The sequence below is a fragment of the Chamaea fasciata genome, unplaced genomic scaffold, assembly GCF_029207755.1.
Source record: "Chamaea fasciata isolate MVZ Bird 193981 ecotype frontalis unplaced genomic scaffold, bChaFas1.0.hap1 SCAF_4, whole genome shotgun sequence".
In the NCBI taxonomy this organism is placed as follows: Eukaryota; Metazoa; Chordata; class Aves; order Passeriformes; family Sylviidae; genus Chamaea; species Chamaea fasciata.
Window position 1 is genome coordinate 72,930,368 of NW_027094089.1, and position 21,591 is coordinate 72,951,958.

Sequence of the window (21,591 nt, forward strand, 5' to 3'; positions counted from 1 at the left end):
AAGGACCTCTGGGCGCTGTGTGAGGGGACGCAGCCGGGCCGCGGCATCGAGAGCTCTCCGGGGCTCCCGGACACCGAGTCACACCGGGACTCACACGGGGGCTCTCCCTCCCACCGCAGCACCGAGTCACACCGAGTCCCGGGGGCCGAGGCATCGGATCTCCGCCTGGGCCCGGCGGGAACAGCGGGGCCGCGGGCGGCGGGCTCCCCCCGGCCGAGGATGTCCGGCAGCGGCCCAGGAAGGCCGGCGGAGGTGGGTCCGGGCAAGGGGCTCTCGGCGGCCCTCCGTGGGCTCTGTATTGGCCGTTTGTCTTTTTTCAGTAGAGGTTGTTCTGATTTTTCCTAAGGGAGAGATTTGGTTTGGTGTCATTGCGTGTGGCAGGGACCCCCCCTCCGCCCCCTTTCACGGGAGCATTGCGGGTGGCTGTGCAAATTCGGCCCAGTGCAGCGTGTGTGGCAGTAACGGAGCCGAGGCCGCTGCTCTGTCACGGGCACGGTGTGGGCGTCAGACAGCTTGTCAGAGAAGTTGAGTCACAAGGTGCTGAAACGTGAATATACTTACGTGAACACTGGAAATACGGAGTAAAGGCTGGCCTCAATGATCTTGGGGGTGTTTTCCAGCCTTAATGATTCTGTGATTCTTAACCTTAAGGTAATTATATTAAAGCCAGCAAAAACAATTACAGGACAGAAACTCAATTACAGGACAGAGACTGACGTTACTCACCCAGGCTGTATGCATTTGGCTCAGCCTCAAGCAGTGACCTTGAGATCACATCATTCCCACTGCAGGAGGAATCCCCACACTCCCCAGGAAGGGAAATGTCAGGAAACACTGCTGTTAAAATTTGGGATGTTGCTTTTCTAGTCAGTCTAGAAGTGCTGCCCTGTCAGTCAGATGTGCCCGGGCTGTGCCTGCTCAGCAGCTCTGGGGAAGTTCTCAGTGGTGGCCCTTGGTTGTTCCTTTCTCCTGGGGTTTTACCAGCTCTGCCACAGCTTCCACGCCCTCTGAGGATGTTGAACTTTGGGATGGGGGAGTCAGGCTGGTTTCAGCTTCATTCACCCGAAAAGCAGTGTGATCCCCCTCCTGCATTTCCTGCTGGGGGCTTTGCAAACAGGGTCTTGGTGGAATTGTTTGAGTCTATTCCAGGCAGAGCCTCCTGCTGCATCCAGCTCTGAATGTCCTGTCTGCCAGCACTCTGCTGTGTTGGTTTAGAGTTTCATAGCCCTTTTGCGGGATGCTGTGTCTCTTCTGTCACTCACATGTTCAGTGAGGGGCTTGGGCACCTGGCCTGTTACCCCCACGCTGTGGGGCTGGCACAACACCCCTGTGGTGTTACTGGGAGGTGAGTCTGCCACCCTGTCCTAGCAGGGTATTCCTCAAATCCAGAACTGAGTCCTGGGGCTGTTGCCAGCACTGTTCCTTATGATGGCACAGGCTCTGTTTCAGCCCAAGCTACCCAGGGCAGCAGACACTCCTTCATTTTACTGTGCTGCCTCAATAACTGTCCTCTGCCATTTGTTTCTAATTTTTATGCACAAATGGTTGCATTGTAAATATTTTTAGAAAAGGGGGGGGTGAAGTGTCACATTCTGTAAGCTACACAGAGACAGTGTGAACATTACCATCATATAAAGGTGGTCTGAGTAAGCTGATGCTGCTTTTTCATTCTCTTTTAATTCTTTAGGTTGGATGTGTGTTTGTGGAGTTTTCAACTTGTTTTGATTTGCCAGTTTGCTGCAAAATACTCCTGGCACAATGATGCAGCTTGTTTTTTCATACAGAAGGATCACGGAAACCCAGATCAGTTGTAGTTGGAAGGACCATAAAACTGTCCAGTCCCACCCACTCCCATGGGCAGGGACACCTTCCACTCTCCCAGGTTTCTCCAAGCCCCAGTCTCCAACCTGGCCTGGGATACTGCCAGGCGTGGGGCAGTGTACACTTGCCAAAAACTCCCATTTTCTAGAGACAGCTGTACCCAGCTGAGGGAGAGGGAGCACTGCATTCCTACCCAAATGTGTGTGTTTCTGCAGGTGGCAGAGTGGCTGGCAGCTCCCTTGGATGACTTCTTTGGGAGCACAGGCGTCGCCCCCTGTGCGGCTCCTGTGAAGCCGCTGAGGGGCAGCTCTGGCAGAGGCCGTCGGCAGAAGCAGAGAGCCCCAAGCCCTGTGGCCGAGAACAGCAGAGCCACAGCTCCTCCCAGGAAAAGAGCCAAGCCATGTGCTGCGGTTCTGCCCTGTGCCAAGCCCAGGAGGAGCCAGAGCCAAGCCCAGGAGGACCTGCCGTGGGTGGAGAGATACAGACCCAAAAACCAGGTGTGAGAGCTGAGCTCCTGCAGTGCCAGTGACACCACAGGGACATGTTGTGACATAACCTGCACCAGCCAGGCTCTCACCATACCCTCCTTGGTAAAGCACAAGGGTTCTGGGTTATTGGAATGCTCATTGATTCACTGCTGATTGACACACGTTCCCCCAGGCTTCCTGAGCAGGAAAAGCTGCTCAGGAGATGTTGTTTCCTGTCATTCCACTTGTAAACTCTTGAACCTGTTACTGAGTTCCAGACACATCCAATATTCCAAGCCCTGGGGAAATCCAGCTATGTGGGATTTGCAGAAGTTCCAAAAACCTCTGCAGTATTAGAGTAAAAAAGAAGTAAAAAGGACTAGGTTCAGCAATAGCTGTGAAGTATCCTGACACAAGATTGCAGTGTTAATACATAAAGTATAATAAATAGCTCATTATTTCCTGACTACAAAGAATGGTAAACTGATTGTTTGAGGAAACAGGATGAGATGATCATCCTTAACTATAGCATTGGTTATGCAGAGCACACATGTAACTGGAACACACACCAGCATGTCTGTTGATATTTTGTCCAGCATTTATTCTGTTCTGTAATTTCATCATTAGAAACCAAGAGTTTAGAATATAACTTTCACAAATTTATACTTGTTTCAGAATGACCTTGCTGTGCAAAAGAAGAAGATGGAGGAAGTTGAAACCTGGTTAAAAATGCACATATTTCAGAGGCAGCCAAAGCAGGTAAACTTGCTAAAATCAACAACTGGAGGCATCAAACCATACAAATGAGCTGGATGCAAGTTCAGAGAAAAACCAACTGAGAGATTGTGTATCTTCTGCATTCTAAGAAATACTCTAAGAACATAGGTTAGAGCTGGTACATTCATTTTGACTTATGCTCCTAAGAGGTGGATTCAGATTTTGCTCAGAAATACTGTTTTCTGGCATGCAGTCACAAACCACAACTCTTTAGTATGTGCTTGAAGCTGCATTTTATCTCTGCCAGGGCAATTTTTAAGTCTCATGACAGACTTCCATTTGCACTGAGCTGGTGTAAGGATGGTGAGGATGTTCTTAATCTTGACTGATAAGAGGCATTCTTAGACACAAATTACTAGCCTTGCCTAGTGTTTTCCAGAGCTGGTTCTCCAGGTGGGTGTCTGTTGTATTGGCAGTCACATGCAGTTTATTTACCAGAGGCATTAGGAACAGAGCAGGGCTCTCAGAGTCCTGACCTGGTTCTCTCTGTGTACTCAGCAGGTAAATTAACAGCACAAAATGTGTGACTGGGGTTTCACTGGGAGAGAGGATCATTACCAGACAAACTATAGGAGAAATTCAACCAATATTCGTCCTTAGCCAACTGTAAGTCTTTATTTATCACATTTGTGATTATGTTTTGTATCTCTTTGTCAGAGTGGCTCTATCTTGCTGCTGACTGGCCCTCCTGGCTGTGGAAAAACTGCAACTCTGCAAATTCTAGCCAGAGATCTTGGCCTTCAGGTGCAAGAATGGACCAATCCACTCTCTTCAGACTTCACAAAGGAAGACTTAAGAAGTGTGTTTGGCCAAGGTAAGTATGTTGGGGGTTTTTCTTTTTATCTTTTCTTTCCCCTTCCAGTTACCTTCGTGGGTTTTCGATCTTGTATTTTTGCTTCATTTCTGTCTGTCACATGAAATCAGGTCCACATCCATGTTAGTCCATTGCTGAGTGTTTAATGAGAATCCATCTGTTTTTTTTAATCTGGAAAGGGATTTATGTTTTTTTACAGTGTTCAGTCCAAAATAATTGACAATTCAAATCAATATAGAGACCTCTGTAATAGCTTGGATATAATTTGAACCAAATAAATGAAAGCAGGTTAGTGACTTTGTCTGGGTCCTGAGTTGAATTACACCCCTTTAAAAATTCTTCTGTGTCTGTCACATGTTTGCTAAAGGGCTTGTTCAGTGCTGCTGTCAGAAAAGAGCACGGGTGGGTAGTTCATATGGGTATTTATATTTTACTTGGTATAATATAGAATACATATTTTTAATTAGTTTTCTTTTTCAGACTCAAATTTTCATACGTTTCCGAGTCAGGCCCAAGCAGCTCTCTTTCAAGATTTTCTATTAAGAGCAAATAAGTATAACAAACTTCAGATGCTTGGGGAGTCCTCAGAAAATGATAAAAAGCTTATTCTTATTGAAGTAAGTGAAAACTTGTGAAATGTTGTGTGTAAAACAGTATCTTTTGTTGTAATACTGACCTGCTGACTAGCTTCAGATACTGGATTGGTGTTTCCCAAAGTTAGTCTGCTTTACTGCAGATGAGACCCTCATTAATTTTTTGTGTCTCTACAGCAGTCTAGAGCCACATCCTACCTGTAGTTAGTTATGCTACAGAAACAGGTTGTCAGGCAAAAATGGGAGTCTGGTTTGAGCACAGAAATACATAACAGAGTATCAAAAAGTAGAGCAAATAATACTGAAAAGTCATTCCCATATTTCTGGATGATTAAGTTTCTGGGAATATGTATGTATTATATATATTTGTATTATATTATAATATATATGTTTCTAGAAACATATATGTATAAACAGGAAGAGTGGAAAACACACCACTATTCCTGTTCTTTAATGAAGCAGGAGAGTGTAGGGGACACCTGAGAATGAACACAAGCAGGAAATTGAAAATTGAAAATAAAGTTTAAATTTAGCACTTTCTCCCTGGTTTTACATAGGTGATGTTGTTTAGGGCACATGTGAACTGAGAGTTTGTGGGCAGGTGCGGGACAAGGCTTGTACTTGTCCTGCAATTGTGCTTGTGTAGACGTGTCTTTCAATAGCAATTTCTTCCTGAACTTTTCAATTCTTTTCCTGAGAGAAATTTTAGAAATAGGTAGTCAGATTGTCTGTAAACTTTCAAAACCAAAACAGACAGAAATTCTGGCAGAGTAATGCAATGTACTGTAGAATTCAGGAAGCAGAGTCTCATGAGACTTGTCTTTATAAAGTCACCTTCTTTGCAGTCACACCTCACATTGGTATCCTGCCCTCTACCCCAAAGGAGTGGCTTCCTGGAGTGTTTGTCCTCCAGGTAAAACTCTTGTTCACAGGCAGTGTGGTCACCCAAGGCTGTGTCTTAGGAAACTGAGACTGCAAGAAAATATCTCTTTGTAGATGATCGTTTTCCATAATGAGACATATTGTGCTTTGGGTTTGTTTCCCCCTGCTGCTCCTCTGACTGTCTCCAGTGTCAGCTCTGTTTAAATGTAGTTGACAGCAAGCAAACCAGGAGTTAAAAATGCGTGGCAATTTAGTGTGCTGTGGCTACACTACATGTGTAGTGTGTGTGGGAGAGTATTTACATCTGAATGTAATGACAGCAGTTCCCTTTTTTGGACAGGACATTCCTAACCAATTCTACAGAGACCCTGGCAGTCTACATGAAATTCTCAGGTCAGTGGCAAGTAAGTTGTTAATTATGAGTTTTAGCAACTTGCAAGGCTGGAATTTGATGTTCATCACATTTTGTTGTTTTGCAATGCAGGAGTTTCATTCGTACAAGTAGGTGCCCTCTGGTCTTTATAATCTCAGATAACTTCAGTGGAGACAGCAATCAGGGATCACTATTCCCCACAGAAATTGTACAGGAGTTGTGTATATTCAATATTAGGTAAGATCTTCTACCTCATTAAAACATGGTTCAAAAAACTGAGAGGTTAGAAACTAACTTTTTTTTTTTTTAATTGAATTCAACAGTTTCAAGCCTGTTGCACCAACAAATATGATGAAAGTTCTTAATCGAATAGCTGCAGCAGAAGCCAGTAAGGTAAGTTGTCAAAGCTCATAACTATTGTGCAGTGCTAGGACCATATAAAAATATGTTATTTCTGTTACTGTATTTGATAACAGTGCCCCGCGTCTCCCCAAGGAAAAAAAAATTCCTCTAGGCAAGGGAAAGCAGGGAATAAGCTGGAAAGATACCTTGTTTTTAGGATTAGTTTCACTTGATCTGTGGTCTGAGTCTACACAGTTGCTTCTGAAGATCACTCTGGTTATTACAGTAACTATATAAATGAAACAAATAACAGGAAGAGATATGAGGTCTGGTGTATTCAGTGAGGCCAGAAGAGGTCATGAGCCTAAGTCCTGTATTATCCGTGAACTGCTTTGATTACAAGCAGGTATCATATTGAGTGACACCTTGCAAAGAGTTAGGTGGATTTTTCTCTTTAATATGGTTATGTAAGTTGTGACAGTGTGCTTAAATGGATTAAGTTTTTTAAAGTTCGCAGTATTTCGTGGTTTGAGCGCGTAGTGGATACTCATGTGCCTGTTCATGGTGTGTGTCAGAGGTGGGTTCCCAGAGCATGGTTCAAATACCCATTTTCCTGCTCTTCTGTTGCTTTGAATGCTGTTTTTCCTTGTAGAACAGAGAGAAGAATTACACCCTTGATAGAACATCTCTGGAGTTGCTTTGCAGAGCTTGTTCAGGTGACATAAGAAGTGCAATAAACAGCCTTCAGTTTTCCTCTATGAAAGGTAAAAATTACGGTTTTGTTAAGTGAAGTGGTATTTGGACCATTTCTGCTGAAAACATGTTCTATTCACATTTGCAGCACAGGTGAGTGAATTGCAAAAACATTCTTGACATGCTGCTGTGAGCAGGAATAAACACAGGGTGTGTGGAGGCATGAGTGGAGCTCAGCTGTTGCAGGCTGGGGTTAAGCCATGACCTGTGTGCATGTGCTGATGTAATTTGACGAAGTACCCTCTTTCCTTCCTAGTATCTTTGCTATTTGTGTTTGCTGTTCAAAGTTTCTATAATCAGCCTTAGTTTGAAAGGGATACTTTCACTGCTTGGTTTTTGCATTTCCTAAACTGCTAGTTGTATGAGCACCTTACAAGTCAGTAGTTGTTAAGGAACCTATGTATGTGAGTTGCATTTTTAAAAGCAGTACTCTGGTATGCATTGTTCACTCAGGACTGTGAAATGATGACATCATTTACATCAAACTTAGACCTAAGGAAAGACACTCATCAATTGTCTTCTGCTATATGTGGTAGAGCTAGTAATGGTATTGTTTCTGTCACACTTTTTTTTCCCTCCCTTTTGCTTTGCAAATAGAAAATGTGCTCTGGAAAATGGAATACAAGATTAAAGGTAGTTTCAAGTCTATTTTTTTTAAGAGGGATTCTTGTACTTTAAGTTTTAGGGTATACTGAAAATAGCTAAGCAGTGTTAGTTACATTACACAAGGCAGAGAGTAAAGTTTCTACATTTAGCTTGCAGACATTGAAGGTCAGTTATTCTGTGTACCAAGCTTAGATTGTTCTGTGTGAATCAGAAAAGCAGAGGATTGGTCCCAGTGTGGTGATTATGCCATTAGTATGAGTGAATATTAGCTTGGTGATATTTGGGGAAAGCATCCAGTGTCTCACTGCTGGATGCATCCTCCAGAAAATGTAAATAATGTTAAAATAACCAGTTTGTGTATTTTTAATAAGTTGCCTTGGAAATGTAAACCATGAGAGTTAGAATGGGAGAGAAAACAAAGGCATATGACTTTAGAGCTTCTTGTGTATGGCCTGTTGGAGTCACATAGTGAAGTCCCAGCATGCTAAGCATTCTCCTCTCACATTTTCTCTAACATTGAGAAGGTATTTGAACAGAGCATCTTTAGTTGTGCAGGTATTTCAGTGAGGTGACTGATTGACAGCCAGTGGTACTGCACATGTTTTGGTGACACCCCATCTCATTGCTGGTCTCCTGAGCATGCCGCATTTGGTTTTTTTTATGTACTGTGTGTTTCTTCATGTGTGTATCTATGTAACCACAGTTGATATATTCACTTTGTAACACTGTTCAGGGAAGAAGTAGGTTCATGGTAAATGTGGGAGAAAAGAAAAATAAATACCTAAAGGATGATTTATATTAGCTCAGTAAGGAACATTCAAATGCCACAAACTGAAATTGTGGGTGAAAATTTTGAAGTTTATTAACTTAGAGTAGAATAAGGGTTTTATTTCATGGGCCTCCAGACTTGGTGGAAGATAGCAGGCAGTTGGAAGAATCACCTACTTGAAAGATTTTCTTTGCTGCTTTATATTTCAGGGAGGTTAATGTACAGAAAATGCCAGTAGAAGACAAAACTGATAAGTAAACAGGAGGTAACTGAAATAACAGGATGTAACTGAAATATAATTTACATATATTTGTACTTGTGCTTTATAAATGCGAAATTCTAAACATGGTCAAGTGGGGAGTGCATCAGAACTAGAAGGGATAAGCCTGAATGCTTTTTTCAAAGACATCTGTTGGTTGTTCAAAAAAGTACTTGGTACCTCAGCTGTGGCTTAAGGGACAGAAGTGGAATGGAGGTAATGAATGATGCTAATTTAGGTGACTGGGTTGTGTTCCTAATAAATGAGTTTTCTCATAGTGCTCCCATTTATATAGCCTGTTCTGTTCCTTTTATTACTACTGTTTGTTCACATAGAACATCAGCAGCAGGAACATAATAGAAAACTTCTCCGGAATCATGTACTCTGTCTTGATTTTATTTTTGATTTTATTGATAGAGTGCTCACTGGAGAAAGAATTTTGGTCAAAGAAGAAGAGTGCCACAATAAAATGTGAGGAAGCAGGAGTATCCAAAGTAAGAAGGAAAAGTAAATATGATACCTCAGAAGACCAGGAGATACAAGCTATTGGTGGCAGGGATGCATCCATTTTTCTTTTCCATGCTCTGGGGAAAATTATTTATTGCAAAAGTAAGAAAACTTTGACTTACTCTCCCTTTCAGTGGGCAAAGCATGTCAGCTGCTACTAGCTGGAGTTGCTAAAGTAAGGCTTCAGATGGCCTCTGTTTGGGATGTTTGGTCAGTAACAACAGTATAAAATAAGCTAAATCAGGGTCTCTAATGCCACTGATTGTGCATATTTTGGTAGTAATCCACAATACTAGCTCCAAAACCAACTGAGGAGAAGTCATGAGGTGAGGGAATACAAAAATAATTTGATTAGATTTGTTTTATGAAGCTTAATGCAACTAACTGTGTGTTGATGACTGTATAATATTGACTATAATAAATAAGTACCTGTGCCTATACCAGAGCTTTCTGGGAATGGAAAATGCTCTAATTCAGCTGCTGGCAGAGCTGACAGTTGCCAACGACATTTCTGAACATAAAGACTAAAGCCTGTGCAATCCTTTTCAGGAGAAGCAGTGTCAGAAGCAGAGTGCCCACAGCTGCCTGCTCACCTGTCTGAACACCACCGGGACACCTTGCTCATTCAGCCTGAGGTACTCCTGCTATGGCTTCACAAGTTCAGCTGGGTTCTGAGTGACTGGTGCAAATTCTCAGTCGCATGGGTTTTAATAGTGGTCTCAGTTGGTGTGCATTCAATCTGAGTTAGAGAAACACTCACCTGGAAGGGACCACTGGGGCAAACCAGCTCCTTGTGTCTGGGCATCACTGCAAAGACCTTGTGTTCCAGCTCCCTGACCTAGATGTATCACAGCTTTTTATACACAGGATCCTTTTCCTTATCCACCTCTAAAATCCAAACTTTTCTTCTTCCTAACAGGATATTGTAGAAAAATCACATATGTCTGGAAGCATGTTCAATCTATACCTTCACCAGAACTACGTGGACTTTTTTTCTGATATAGATGATGTTGTGAGAGCCAGTGAATATTTGAGCACTGCTGATGTCCTTTGTAGTAACTGGAGTGTAAGTGTCATCTTTTTATAGGCACAAATTTGTTTTTAAGTACTTCGACATTGAGCCTCTTGACTTTTTGCTGCATTTTTGAAAGTTCACTGCATACTTAGGGTGTGAGTGACACATGAATTGTTAATGAATGCTAAAGTACATCAGCTGCAGAAGAGATGCAGGGCCAATGTTTTGTTCAGCTTCTGTCAGCATTTTATTATAGTGGATTGTAGTGTCTATAGGATACTCTACAAAGTTTTTTTGAGTAAATAATGTTTGTGCTAAGAAGGAATCAAGCCCTTTCTTTTTTCTCAGCTGCTTTGAATGCAAGTTTTGCAGTAATCTAAACTTTAAAATGCTGTGCATGTTATACCACTGCAGTTACTGAGTGTGTTTCAGTGCAAATGAGGTACCTGGAGCTCACACAAGCCCCATTTCTCTCTTAGACACGGCTTGTGATGGAGAGCTACAGTGCCTCCGTGGCTACCCGAGGGGTGATCCACTCCAACACATCCAGAGCCTTTGCCCAGCAGCAGGGGGGCATGGGATTCCGACCTTTACATAAACCACAGTGGTTTTTGATCAATAAAAAGGTAAATCCTTGATTTTTCTTAATGCTTTTTCCCCTAAGATGTGACTATTAAGTAGTATAGATGAAGTTTTATCACAGTGCTAATACCCTATTTTGTCAAATACCCTATTTTGAGATAATCTGGTTCTATAAAGCACTTGCTAGAAGAGCGGTTTGTATAACTCCTTTAATGTAAAAATAAACTGGAGTCTTCTGACAAAGTCTGATGCCTGTGTCCAAGCTGGCATGTTCCTGGGAGAGTCTTAATCCTAAATTAATAGAGAGACAATTGGAGTTGAAATACTGTTAAGTACTTCTAGAATTGAGTCTGGTTTTGTGCAGTGAAGCACATTGAACTGTTTTATAAGTGTAAGAAATTTCTGCTGTTATGGCTTATATGTTTATCAGTAGTAGCTTGTTCAGGTGATACAGCAGGTCTTGGCATTTTTTTACATTTGAAGTAATACATTGGCAAAAAGCATTGGCCTGGGTGGGCTGGGAATTCTCTAATCAAGGAATGACTATTTTTTTTTATTTTATTTTAATGCCCAGTAAAAGGCAAAGTTGAAGGATTCTACCATTTTTATGATTGGTATGTTAACTTCTGTTTATGTGGTCTCATTTCTCAGTAGCTCCCTGTAGCAGGCAGGAAGAAAATCTGTGTGTTATGGTACAGAACATCTACATTCATAATGGTTGTTTTTTCACTTGTGTTTTGCACCCCTCCCCCAACTCTTACAGTATCGGGAAAATTGCCTTGCTGCAAAATCTCTGTTTTCAAGCTTCTGTTTGCCACCTGAGTGCCTTCAGACAGAGCTGCTGCCATATCTCGCTGTGTTAGCAAACCCAATGAGAAACCAAGGTAAGATGGATCAAGGTAACTCTTGATCTTGGACTCTTTGCAATTGAAACATACTGACAAATTTCATAAGCCAAAAGGTCAATACTGTTTGTGCTTTTGCCTCAGTATAAAATATTCTCCTGCTAAATGTTATGTAGGTGATGCCAAAGATGCTTCCAGTACCACAGCCAAAATTAAAGCTGCCCGGGTAGATTGGTCAAACTTTAGTGCTTAAGATGCTCTCTAGACTTAGGGATTTTATTACATTTATTTTATTTGCTGAAGGATTTGATGAGAAGAGTTTTGAGAAACCTCGTAGGCAATACTGACTAGGTCTTCATTGCTTACTGATACCTTTCCAGTAACAGCAACAGACTTACAACACCTCAAAAAGCCTTTCACAGATAAAAGAAGCAAAATCCAAGTTTTAAAATTCAAGTGAATTAAAAAAAATTAAATCTGAGATGATCCATTAGCAAACATTCATGCAGAAAAATTTACTTCTTGTGGTACATAATGGAAAAATTAGTATTTAGAGAGCTGGGTCCCTTTTGCTGTTGTTAATTGTTTCTAATAAAAAGCATCATGTCGTAACATCAGCGTGAGTGATTTTGTACGCTGTGGAATAATAGCTGTACATGATAAATACACGGGATGAATGTCAGGGATTTCAAATTTTGTGTGTAGGTCATCTGTAAACATCTTGTGGTAAACTGTAACAGTTTGGGAAAAAAACAGTTACATGCAGAGTGTTCTGGTGTCTAAAATATTTAAAATATATACAGGAATACTCGACTAAGGTCATTGTTTATTTTCCAGTATGTTCAACTGTCTGTTCATTATGATCTACCTAATATGACACTGGTGGTTCTTTGTTCTTAGCTCAGATTGCTTTTATCCAAGACGTGGGGAGGCTGCCACTGAAAAGACATTTTGGGAGGTAAGCTGAACTTCTGTCTGTAATTAAAATAAGTGAGACTGTGTCATTTATGAAGAGGAAGAACCCTTTCATCACAGAAGTCTGTGATGTGACATGCGAAGATAAAGTATTTTTAAAATTTTATTTAATGAGTTACTTAATCTAAAATTAGATATCTGCACTGGTTTAATCTTATACAAGTTTTGCCTATAAGGCTACTTAGAGTAAACCTTCAGAATGCGTGGGTTTTTGTCAGGCTATAGCTACTGGTTGCTGAAAAGCCAGGGTTTTTCTCTGTTTGACTGCAGTGGCCTCCTAACAGGCTGTGTGTGCAGCCTCAGGGGTGACATGGCATGAGGAGCTCTGTTGTGGCTCTTGTGAGCCCTCTGAATCAGACTTCATTTACCCCAGTAGAGCCTCAGTTACAGTTCTATAGCTGTGATGCGCCTGGAATTTAAAAACTGTTTTAATTGGTGGTATGCTTTTAGCAAAGAATCGAGTTCACAGCTGCAGTGAGACAAACTGGTATCTCCTAACCAGGATATAGTTTGTTGAGGCATCTGACAGAGCATCTCCTACTTGTCCCTGATGTTGCTGCTGAGTTAACTGTGGATTTCCAGCCTGTATTTCCAAGCAGCACCCTGTTCCCCAGCTGTTGTATTAAAAGTCATTTTGGGTGTTAGTCAGGGAGGAAGGAGAGTGTCTCCAAGGGGTGTATTTCTTTGTAATCCCCCTGGCCTACGCCACAAGGTGTGAGGCGGGTTAACAGTAACTTCCTCATCCCTTTTAAGTTTCCCTGCAGCATACCTGTGGATACTGGTATGACATTTTGTATCTGCATTAATAAGTTGGTGGTGTGTCACAGTGTCTGATCTGAGGGGTGACTTCCTGCTGAAAACACTGTCATCCTTTTCCATCTGTTCAGTGTGCAGAACGCGTAGTAGAGAGAAATGTCAGTATCCAGTGTTTGTTTCCCTCAGGGGTCCTGGTAGGGAATAAACTGTGTTACTGAGCAGTCCCTGATGTGCCTCTGTCAGAGGGAATGAGGTTCTGTCTGAGCACTGGCAGTGGGAGCAGCCGTGTGCCCGTGGTGGTTGCACTGGTGCTTTGCAGGCTGCAACTGGAAGCTCTGGGTGACAAGGACCCCGGGGTGCCGGAGCTGTTCCACAGGGACGGTGCCGACGGCGACCCCGAGGGGCTCCCCTCCAGCCAGTCCAGCGGGAGTGACCTGCCAGGCAGCCAGCCCCAGCCCATCGCAGCCCAGGCCATCCTAGAGGAGGAGGAATTGAGAATCGAGGAGTATGACAGTGACTGAGAGACTGGGACACACCCTCTGCCGTGCCTGTGTGGATTCAGGTGCTGTCAAGGCCTTGCTGAGGAGGGTGCTCTGCCCAGCACTGCTGCCAAGCCATGGACCAGGGTTGGGAGCCCAGTCCAGACCTGCTGTGAGCATCCAGACAGCTTCTGGCATGCTCCTCACTCTGCAGGGCCAGCCTGAGCCAAGTGCTAAGGTACAAGCCATTTCCTGCCTCTCCTGAGCCATGAAATTGCCTTAAGGCAGTAACAAGAGAGAAATAAATGACTGCAATCTGTTTGAAAGGGATTAAAGATTAGCAGTATCTGTCTTAAATTATTTTTTCCACATTTTAATATAGTTTGCAGTTGTGCAGTGTGTTTCCTAAGTACACATTCCATAAGCTACCAGCATTTGAAGAGTTTATTCAAATTCACACTTTAGAAAAAACAGCTGTTTGGAATTTTAGCCCTTCTGGAAAGAAGAGGCTGAAATTTACACATGAAAAGTCTGATGTCTCATACTGATGATGTTAAGAAAACTACTGTATTAATACTGTTTTGTACTCTGACTTACACAAGACATAAATAAGATCTTCATGTCTTTATAAGTGGAACTAATGTTGTACCATCGATTATTTTGTATTCCTCTTGGGAAGACATTTTCATAACTCTTAGAGGGGAAAGGTCAGCAATTAAGGAGAAGTTGTATGCTCTAGGAAGTTAAATGTATAATGTGCAGTTTTTCTCCTTGACCTGCCGTTGTGCTGGGGGAAACACTGATCCTGTGTTTGGTAACTGACACATGATCAGGTGCTGTGGATAGTAATACCACAGCAGTGAGGAAAAAAAGTCAAACCAAAGCAGCTTTATGCAGTGCACTTTTGCATTTCTGTATTGCTTACGGCCAGTTTAGTGAGAGAAGACACGTGCTTATCCACTCTGACCTTGGATTAATGCTATTAAAGAGTCTGGATCTGTCATCTCTCAAGGGACAGATGGTAGTCTTTCAATGTACAGCTATTGCTTAATTTTGAAGGGGGAAATTTAGACTCCTAAGTCTAAAAGTCTGTTACAGCTATACTCACTACAGCAAATTATTACAGGTCAGGCTGTTTATGACCATTAACCCTTTTCTTCCTCCCCAGGGTGCTTTGGGTGGGGTTCCTGGGGTACCTCCAGCACAAGTAATAACAAGGCACAAAATACTGATTTTTATCTTGCAATCACATTCCCACCCTCCTTTGTTGTATCTTTTCAGCTTTCTTTACAGTAGCACCAGGTAACTGCAGCTGCTGTGTTGGCCTTTTCCTTGTTAGGGCAGAATTCAATGCTCACCCGGCCAATTCCACCTGGCATTGTGAGCTACAGCGTGCAGAGCTGTTGTGCAAACCCTCTGTCACATGAAGCCACCACCTGGGCACACACACAAAAACCCCATTATTCTGTTTGGAGCCCAAATGTTGCTGCCCCATGAAAGCCAGTGCATAATTCACACCCCATCAGGTGAGGCTGAGGTCAGGGCTGGCAGCATAGGCAGGTGCCATTTTGACTCCCTCAGTTATGTCCCAGTTATGAGGTTAGGGAAAGAAGAGAACTCAGCTTCAGATGGGGGTAAAAGGGACCTGGGGGTGCTGGTCAACAGTGACTGAACATGACCTAACAGTGTGCCCAGGTGGCCAAGCCAAATGGCACCTGGCCTGGATCAGGAATAGTGGGCCAGTAGGACTAGGGCAGCGATTCTTTCTGTGTACTGGGCAGTGGTGAGGCCACACCTTGAGTGCTGTGTCCAGTTCTGGGCCCCCCAGTTCAAGATGGACATGCAGGGGCTGGAGCATGTCCAGAGGAAGGGAACAAAGCTGGTGGAGGGCCTGGAACACAAGCCCTTTGAAGAACTACTGAGGGAGGTGGAGTTGTTTAGCCTGGGAAAAAGGAGACTCAGGATATCATGTCACTCTCTACAACTTCGTGAAAGGTGGTTGAAGCCAGGGTGGGGGGCAGGCTCTTCTCTCATGCAACCACTGACAAAACAAGAGGACACAGCCTCAAGCTGCAGCAGGGGAAGGTCAGGTTGGACATCAGGAAAAAATTCTTCACTGAAGGAGTGACTGGGCACTGGAATGGGCTGCCCAGGGAGGTGGTGGAGTCACCATCCCTGGACATGTTTAAAAAAAGACTGGATGCGCCACTTGGTGCCGTGGTTTAGTTAATGAGGAGGTGTTACATCATAGATTAGACTTGATGATCTCAAAGGTCTTTTCCAACCTGGCTCATTTTGTGATTTAGGAGCATCCCCAAAAGAAAAGGTGCATGTGCTTTCAGGGTGTGATCAGAGCTGAAACTGCTCTAGATGCCTTTGAGGAGCACCATGGCTCATATTGGAACCACCCAGCCTTGTCTCCGTGTGAAGCTGTGACTGGGGGTGAGTTCAGGGCTGGCAGTTCCCACCAGGCTCTCCCTCACAGGGGACCTCAGCCAGGGTTAGGGACACACAGACGTGGATGCAGGCGGCTGAGAGCAGCATGGAAAAACAAAGAGTTAAACACAAGAAGCAATATCTTCCTTCTTCCCCTGATGCCTTTGGGGGCCAATGTCCTGCTGTGATGTCACCTGCTGGGGGAGGGTGACAAACCAAGTGTCTGTGATATCACTGGGGGATGTGTTGTGATGTCACATCCCTGATTGTATTTGGGCACTGGCAAGGCCAGTGTGGCTCCAGCCTGGACTGCTGTCAAGCAAGGCTGTGAGGCCTGGAGAGTTGAGCCAGGTGTCTCCTGGAGCTGCATCCTGGGCTGGGGGCTGCCACTGGAGTTTCCCTGCCTGTCCTGGAGCATCACTCCATGTCCCGAGCCCTGCCTGGTCTGGGCAGCTGGCAATGTGGCATTTGCAACACTGGAGGTGAGCTCTGTGGGGAAATGCTCGTCACAGGGTGTCTGTGGGACAGGCAGAGGTACTTGGGGAGCAGGGACATTGTCCTCGAGGGGCCCAGCCTTTCTTCCTCCTCTCCATGCCCCAGGACAGCCAGTGGCTACGGCATCTCTCCATTCTGCAGTGCGTGACATGCTTTGGAAGTGCTACAGAACCACAGAATCGTCAAGGCTGGAGGAGACCGTCAAGATCCCCAAGTCCAGCTGTGGTCTCAGCACCACCTCCAGTGCCAGCAATGGGAACCCTCCAGTCCTTGTATCTCCCCCTGGCCCCTCCGAGCGTGAGCAAAGCCACGCAGACGGAGTGGAAGTGCCCTGTGTGCCACAGCGTGCAGAGCGACACGGCCGCGCTGCCCTGCGGCCACCAGTGCTGCCTGGGCTGCTTGCTGCGCCACGCCGCCACCAACTCCACGTGCCCGCTGTGCGCCAGCCCCGTGCTCAGCGCCCGCTTCTCCCTGCAGGGCCGGAACGACTTCCTGCAGTGCATCCTAAGTCCGCCCGGAGCGCCGCCGGGGCCCGCCAGCTGTGCACGGAGGCCCTCCGAGCCGCAGACAGCGCCTGCCCAGGCTGAGCCAACGTGCGACAGCCCAGAGGCCGCGGAGCAATTGCAGGACGACCTGTGGGCAGAGCTGCTGCACGACCACGAGCATCTGCTGGACCCCGCGCGGCCCTGGCTGCGGCAGAGCCTGGACGCGATCTACGGCCCGCGGTGGTGGGAGGTCCGGCAGGTGGAGAGCATCGCCCTGTCCACCCTGTGCACCTGCGGCCCGGACAGGGCTGACCCACATCCTGCAGGGCTACCTCGGGGACTACACCGAGGCGCTGATCCACGGCCTGATCCACGTCCCCTGGCGCCGCTGCAGGGACCCCTGGCTTCAGCGACGTTCCCAGGCGGCCCCCGAGGAGGAGCAGGGTGAGAGCCTCGCCGTCAGCGCCGGCCCCTCCTGGCCGGGCGAGACCCCCTCCCCTGGCCTGGCTGCGAGCCCCGCACGGCCCGGGTTCGGCGACAGCCCGACGAGCCAGAACCCGCTCGCCCCGAGGGTCCCGGCCGCCCCCGGCCACGCCCGCTCCCGCGGGGCAGAACCAGCCCTGGGCCGTGCCAGAGCAGCACCAGTTCCGGGCCGTGCCGCAGAAGGACGCTGCGGTTCCCGGTCCCTGCGCGCCCCGACGGCGCAGGAACCGCCGGCCCCGGGCGACCCGACACGTTCAAGAGGAGGACGGCCCCCATACACCCGCGCCTTTGAAGGTCAGAAGGAGGAAACCAAGGAGGAATTAAAAGGCTCTTTCCTTGACACAGTATCTTTCTCCCTTCTCCTGGGGGCCTTTCCATCCTGCCCACCGTTGGCCAGGCTCCTACAGCCCCGGGAGATCCTGCGTGAAGCCGTGAGGAAGTGACTCCGAAGTGCTGGTGCAGAGAAAGATTCGTGTGTCATGTTTTGCCAGATGAACTTCCCATCCACTTTCAGAACCCTTCTGTCAACCCATTGTTGACATCTCTCAATTCCTGTCATGGGAAATCATCAGTACTTCCCAAGCAGGGACCTGGGAATTGTCCAGGAGCGCCCAGAAGGGCTGGAAAGCTCAAAGAGCCAAAGATGGTATCCCCAGCTTGGCTCCCACAATGAAGCAGCCTCTGCTCAAGTGTGGGGTTTATGGATGCCCTTGGCAGTTCTCACATGCTGGGATGTGGATTCAGATTGGGAAAAAGGCAGGCAAAGGCTGGCAACGGGAGAATGCTGAGGCTGGGAGGGCCTCGGTGGGATTTTTCCCACATGGCTCAAAGGGTCATGGAGGAGCAGCTGCAGAAGAGGGAGGTGCTGGGAGGTGCGGCACCGTCCTTCAGCCCCACCAGACCCCGGAGATGGCACCCATGGAGCGGATCCATAACCGGGATGCACCACATCCATTGCCTGTGCTGGCCAGGTGCGGGTCCTGTGTGCCAACACTGACAAGAGAAGGGTCACAATGCCACGGGCCAATTCCCGTGTGCTCTGGGTACCCCGGCCCGTGCACACCCTGCAGCCCCTCACAGCAGCCAGGGCTTCCCGGACCGCGTCCCACAGCCCCGCGGAGCCGGCAGCACTCTCTGAGTCATGCCTTTGGCCACGGTCCATCTGTAGGATCCCAGAACAGTTCCCTGAGGGATTTTCCAAAGACCATGCATCAGCAGAGAGCTCTGCCCGCTCCGCCAGCACCGCGGGTGCCTGCCCCCAGTGCCCGCGGGCTGACGGGTGTGCTTTCCGAACGGCCGAATTCCCGCCCGGCCCTGCCCGGCCAGGGCAGCCCCTCCCGGCGTCGGCCAGGGCTCCTCAGGGCCCCGCGCAGGCGAAGCGGCTCCGCACTGCCCTGCCCTCCCTGTGGCCGGGCTGTCCCCGCACTGCCCGCTCCGACCCGTGTCGCGAGGGGCGTAGACCAGTCCCGACGCCCGGCGCTGATTGGCTGTTGCGCGGCCCGGAAGCGGTGGCGGAAGCGGAGATACGGCGGTGATGGCGGGGGAGCTGGAAGGCGGGCAGTGCCGGCTGCGGCCCTTCTCCTGCGAGCTGGGCCTGCTGTCTCGGCCCGACGGCTCGGCCACCTTCTTGCAGGGTCTGTGGGCCTTCCCTTCCCTTCCCTTCCCTTCCCTTCCCTTCCCTTCCCTTCCCTTCCCTTCCCTTCCCTTCCCTTCCCTTCCCTTCCCTTCCCTTCCCTTCCCTTCCCTTCCCTTCCCTTCCCTTCCCTTCCCTTCCCTTCCCTTCCCTTCCCTTCCCTTCCCTTCCCTTCCCTTCCCTTCCCTTCCCTTCCCTTCCCTTCCCTTCCCGTCTGTGGGGCTCCGCTCACCGGGGCTTTCCTTCTTTCTTTACTGGGCCTTCTTTTTCCAGCTTTCCCCTCCCGAGACTCTCCTTCCCAGCCCATCCCGGCTCCACTTCCCAGGGATCCTCATTCCTTTCCGCAGAGTCTGTGGTGCTGCCCATCCCAGGCTTCCCCTTCTCTGCGTCCCATAGCTCCTCTACTGCACATCCTGGGGCTTCCCTTCTCCCCTTGCCGGGTCCCGTTTCCAGCCCTTCCCGCAGCGTACCAGGGGCTCCTGTCCCCGTGTGCGGCCTCAGCCTGACCTCTTCTCTCTGTGTCCCCAGGTGACACCTCGGTGCTGGCTGGGCTGTACGGCCCTGCAGAGGCCAAGGTCAGCAAGGAGCTGCCAGACCGGGCAGCGCTGGAAGTGCTGCTGCGCCCCAAGGTGGGGTTGCCAGGTGGGGGCCCGCTGTCTTGTCCCTGTCCCAAAATCATTTTTTTCTCCCAGAGTGCAAGAGGCGGGATATTTGGTTTATTTACAGGTCTTCATTTGCATTTTGCTGGGTGGAAATCCATAAATCCAGCATGAGAACCATCAAATTCCTTCCTGATGTACACAGTTTAGCAAACAAAGACATTGGTGCTCATTTGCTATGAGTTACCCAGTTCTCTCATTGATCAGTGCTCTGCCTGCTGTTGGGTGACGATTCCCTCGCTGCTCTCACACTAATTAGTGCCAGGCCGGGGGTTCCCGGGGTCACTGCCAGGCCCTGCCCCTGCTGGCATCACCTGTTCCCAGCCAGAGCCGATCCCAGCACGGTTGCTGAGCTGTCTTGGGGAGTTTCTGCCTTATCGTGGGAATTGTGCCAAATGTCCTTGCGGCCCACCCGTGCTGCCCTGCCCGCGTCCAGTGTCAGGGAAATCCCTCTGGCCGGGCGTTGCTGACCTCCCCCAGGCCCCAGGGCACTGAGGCCTGTCCAGCCCTGGCCCTTTCCAAGGCACTTCCTCCGAGCAGGGATTGGTCTGTCCGAGGCCTGGACACCACTGAGAGCTCGGTGGCTGCCCAGTCCCAGGGGTTAAATCTCCTTTCTTGAGGCATGAAGCTCAAACACCAGAGGGGGTTCCTGGGGCAGCTGTGACACACTCTTCGCTGTGCAGGTGTGCTGGAGCGCAGCCGGGAGCAGCTGCTGCGCCAGACGTGTGAGGCCGTGGTCCTGGGGGTGCTGCACCCCCGCACCGCCATATCCCTGGTGCTGCAGGTGCTGAGTGATGCTGGCTCTGTATCCTTTCCTTTGTGGAACAGCTATGGGGGGCCCTGGGGGCTGGGGGACTCAGAGCTGTTGAGGCTGTGGGGTCCCTTGACACCCCTCCCAGCTGCTGTCCTGCTGCCTGAACGCTGCCTGCATGGCGCTGCTGGATGCGGGGCTGCCCCTCACCTCCCTCTTCTGTGGTGTCACCTGCGCGCTGCAGCCCGATGGCACCATCCTGCTGGACCCCACGGCCCAACAGGAGCAGGTGAGCCCTGGGTGGAGGGCACCCAGCTCTCTGTGTGCCCTCCGAGCCCTCCTGAATCCTGTTCCCACAGGAGGCCCGTGCCATCCTCACCTTTGCCATCGCCAGCAGCGAGAGGAAGGTATTGATGGCCACCACCAAGGGCAGCTGCTCTGTGGAGGAGGTGAGGGACTCCCTGGGAGGGTTTTGGGGTGCGGGATTCCCTCACAAGGGGACTCACACACCCACCGCTTCACCCTGGTCCTGCACAGATGCAGCAGTGCCTGGCCGCAGCCCAGCGGGCCGCCACCACCATCTTCCAGTTCTACCGCAACTCCGTGCGCCGACGCTACTCCAAGTCCTGAGCTGGGGACACCCTACGGACAGCTGGACTGGCCTGGACCCCCGGCACTCATTAAAGGACCATTTTAACCTCCACTCTGCCTCTTGAGTCCGTCCAGTGCCGACAGGTTCTCCTGAGAGGGGTACACACGGGGACAGGCTTGGGGATACGTATCCGAAGTACCTGCTGGCTCCTGAGACCTGCAGGGTGGGGACACACGGACATGCCTTGGGCACGGTCCTGGCCGGACACCCAACAAGGCGGCTCGCGCCGAGCCACGCACGTGTTGGTACACCAAACATGGCGGCACCGGTGTGCCTGGCTCCCCCCACACCTTCCCGGTGTACCCAAGATGGCGACGCGGCGGGTAAAGTGGCTAGTGCCTCGCTGTGACCTTCTGAGCATGGCGGTGCCGCCGGGTGACGT

The 21,591-nt window shown here is 48.4% G+C and overlaps 2 protein-coding genes across 4 annotated transcripts; both read left to right on the forward strand.

The window, feature by feature from the left end:
* Positions 1–25: 25 nt before the first annotated feature.
* On the forward strand, positions 26–14,861 carry RAD17 (RAD17 checkpoint clamp loader component). Of its 2 annotated transcripts, none has more exons than XM_066181972.1 (16): positions 26–252; positions 2,037–2,318; positions 2,964–3,047; positions 3,723–3,879; positions 4,360–4,496; positions 5,695–5,747; positions 5,839–5,964; positions 6,051–6,120; positions 6,722–6,833; positions 8,874–9,065; positions 9,513–9,598; positions 9,883–10,029; positions 10,458–10,604; positions 11,324–11,444; positions 12,306–12,363; positions 13,456–14,861. In XM_066181972.1, exons 1-16 carry the CDS (start codon positions 220–222, stop codon positions 13,655–13,657), a joined length of 2,007 nt encoding a protein of 668 aa, XP_066038069.1. In that variant the 5' UTR covers positions 26–219; the 3' UTR covers positions 13,658–14,861. The 2 variants fall into 2 exon arrangements, with proteins under 2 accessions (XP_066038069.1, XP_066038070.1); XM_066181973.1 differs by lacking the exon at positions 13,456–14,861 and adding an exon at positions 13,323–13,443.
* A 1,794-nt stretch (positions 14,862–16,655) lies between these two features.
* On the forward strand, positions 16,656–21,260 carry EXOSC5 (exosome component 5). 2 transcript variants are annotated; one of them, XM_066182435.1, is made up of 6 exons: positions 16,656–18,485; positions 19,676–19,789; positions 20,490–20,611; positions 20,706–20,846; positions 20,917–21,006; positions 21,095–21,260. In XM_066182435.1, exons 1-6 carry the CDS (start codon positions 18,215–18,217, stop codon positions 21,185–21,187), a joined length of 831 nt encoding a protein of 276 aa, XP_066038532.1. In that variant the 5' UTR covers positions 16,656–18,214; the 3' UTR covers positions 21,188–21,260. The 2 variants fall into 2 exon arrangements, with proteins under 2 accessions (XP_066038532.1, XP_066038533.1); XM_066182436.1 differs by lacking the exon at positions 16,656–18,485 and adding an exon at positions 18,839–19,148.
* Positions 21,261–21,591: the final 331 nt, after the last annotated feature.

What these genes read in the sequence shown, in the direction of transcription:
- RAD17 (XM_066181972.1), top strand. Translation starts at nt 220, where the DNA reads ATGTCCGGCAGCGGCCCAGGAAGGCCGGCGGAG. An exon ending in AGTCTACATGAAATTCTCAG is followed by an intron (nt 5,748 to 5,838) that starts GTCAGTGGCAAG and finishes TTTGCAATGCAG; the next exon opens with GAGTTTCATTCGTACAAGTA. An exon ending in TTGTGTATATTCAATATTAG is followed by an intron (nt 5,965 to 6,050) that starts GTAAGATCTTCT and finishes TGAATTCAACAG; the next exon opens with TTTCAAGCCTGTTGCACCAA.
- EXOSC5 (XM_066182435.1), top strand. Translation starts at nt 18,215, where the DNA reads ATGGATGCCCTTGGCAGTTCTCACATGCTGGGATGTGGATTCAGATTG. An exon ending in TGCTGAGTGATGCTGGCTCT is followed by an intron (nt 20,612 to 20,705) that starts GTATCCTTTCCT and finishes CACCCCTCCCAG; the next exon opens with CTGCTGTCCTGCTGCCTGAA. An exon ending in CCACGGCCCAACAGGAGCAG is followed by an intron (nt 20,847 to 20,916) that starts GTGAGCCCTGGG and finishes CTGTTCCCACAG; the next exon opens with GAGGCCCGTGCCATCCTCAC.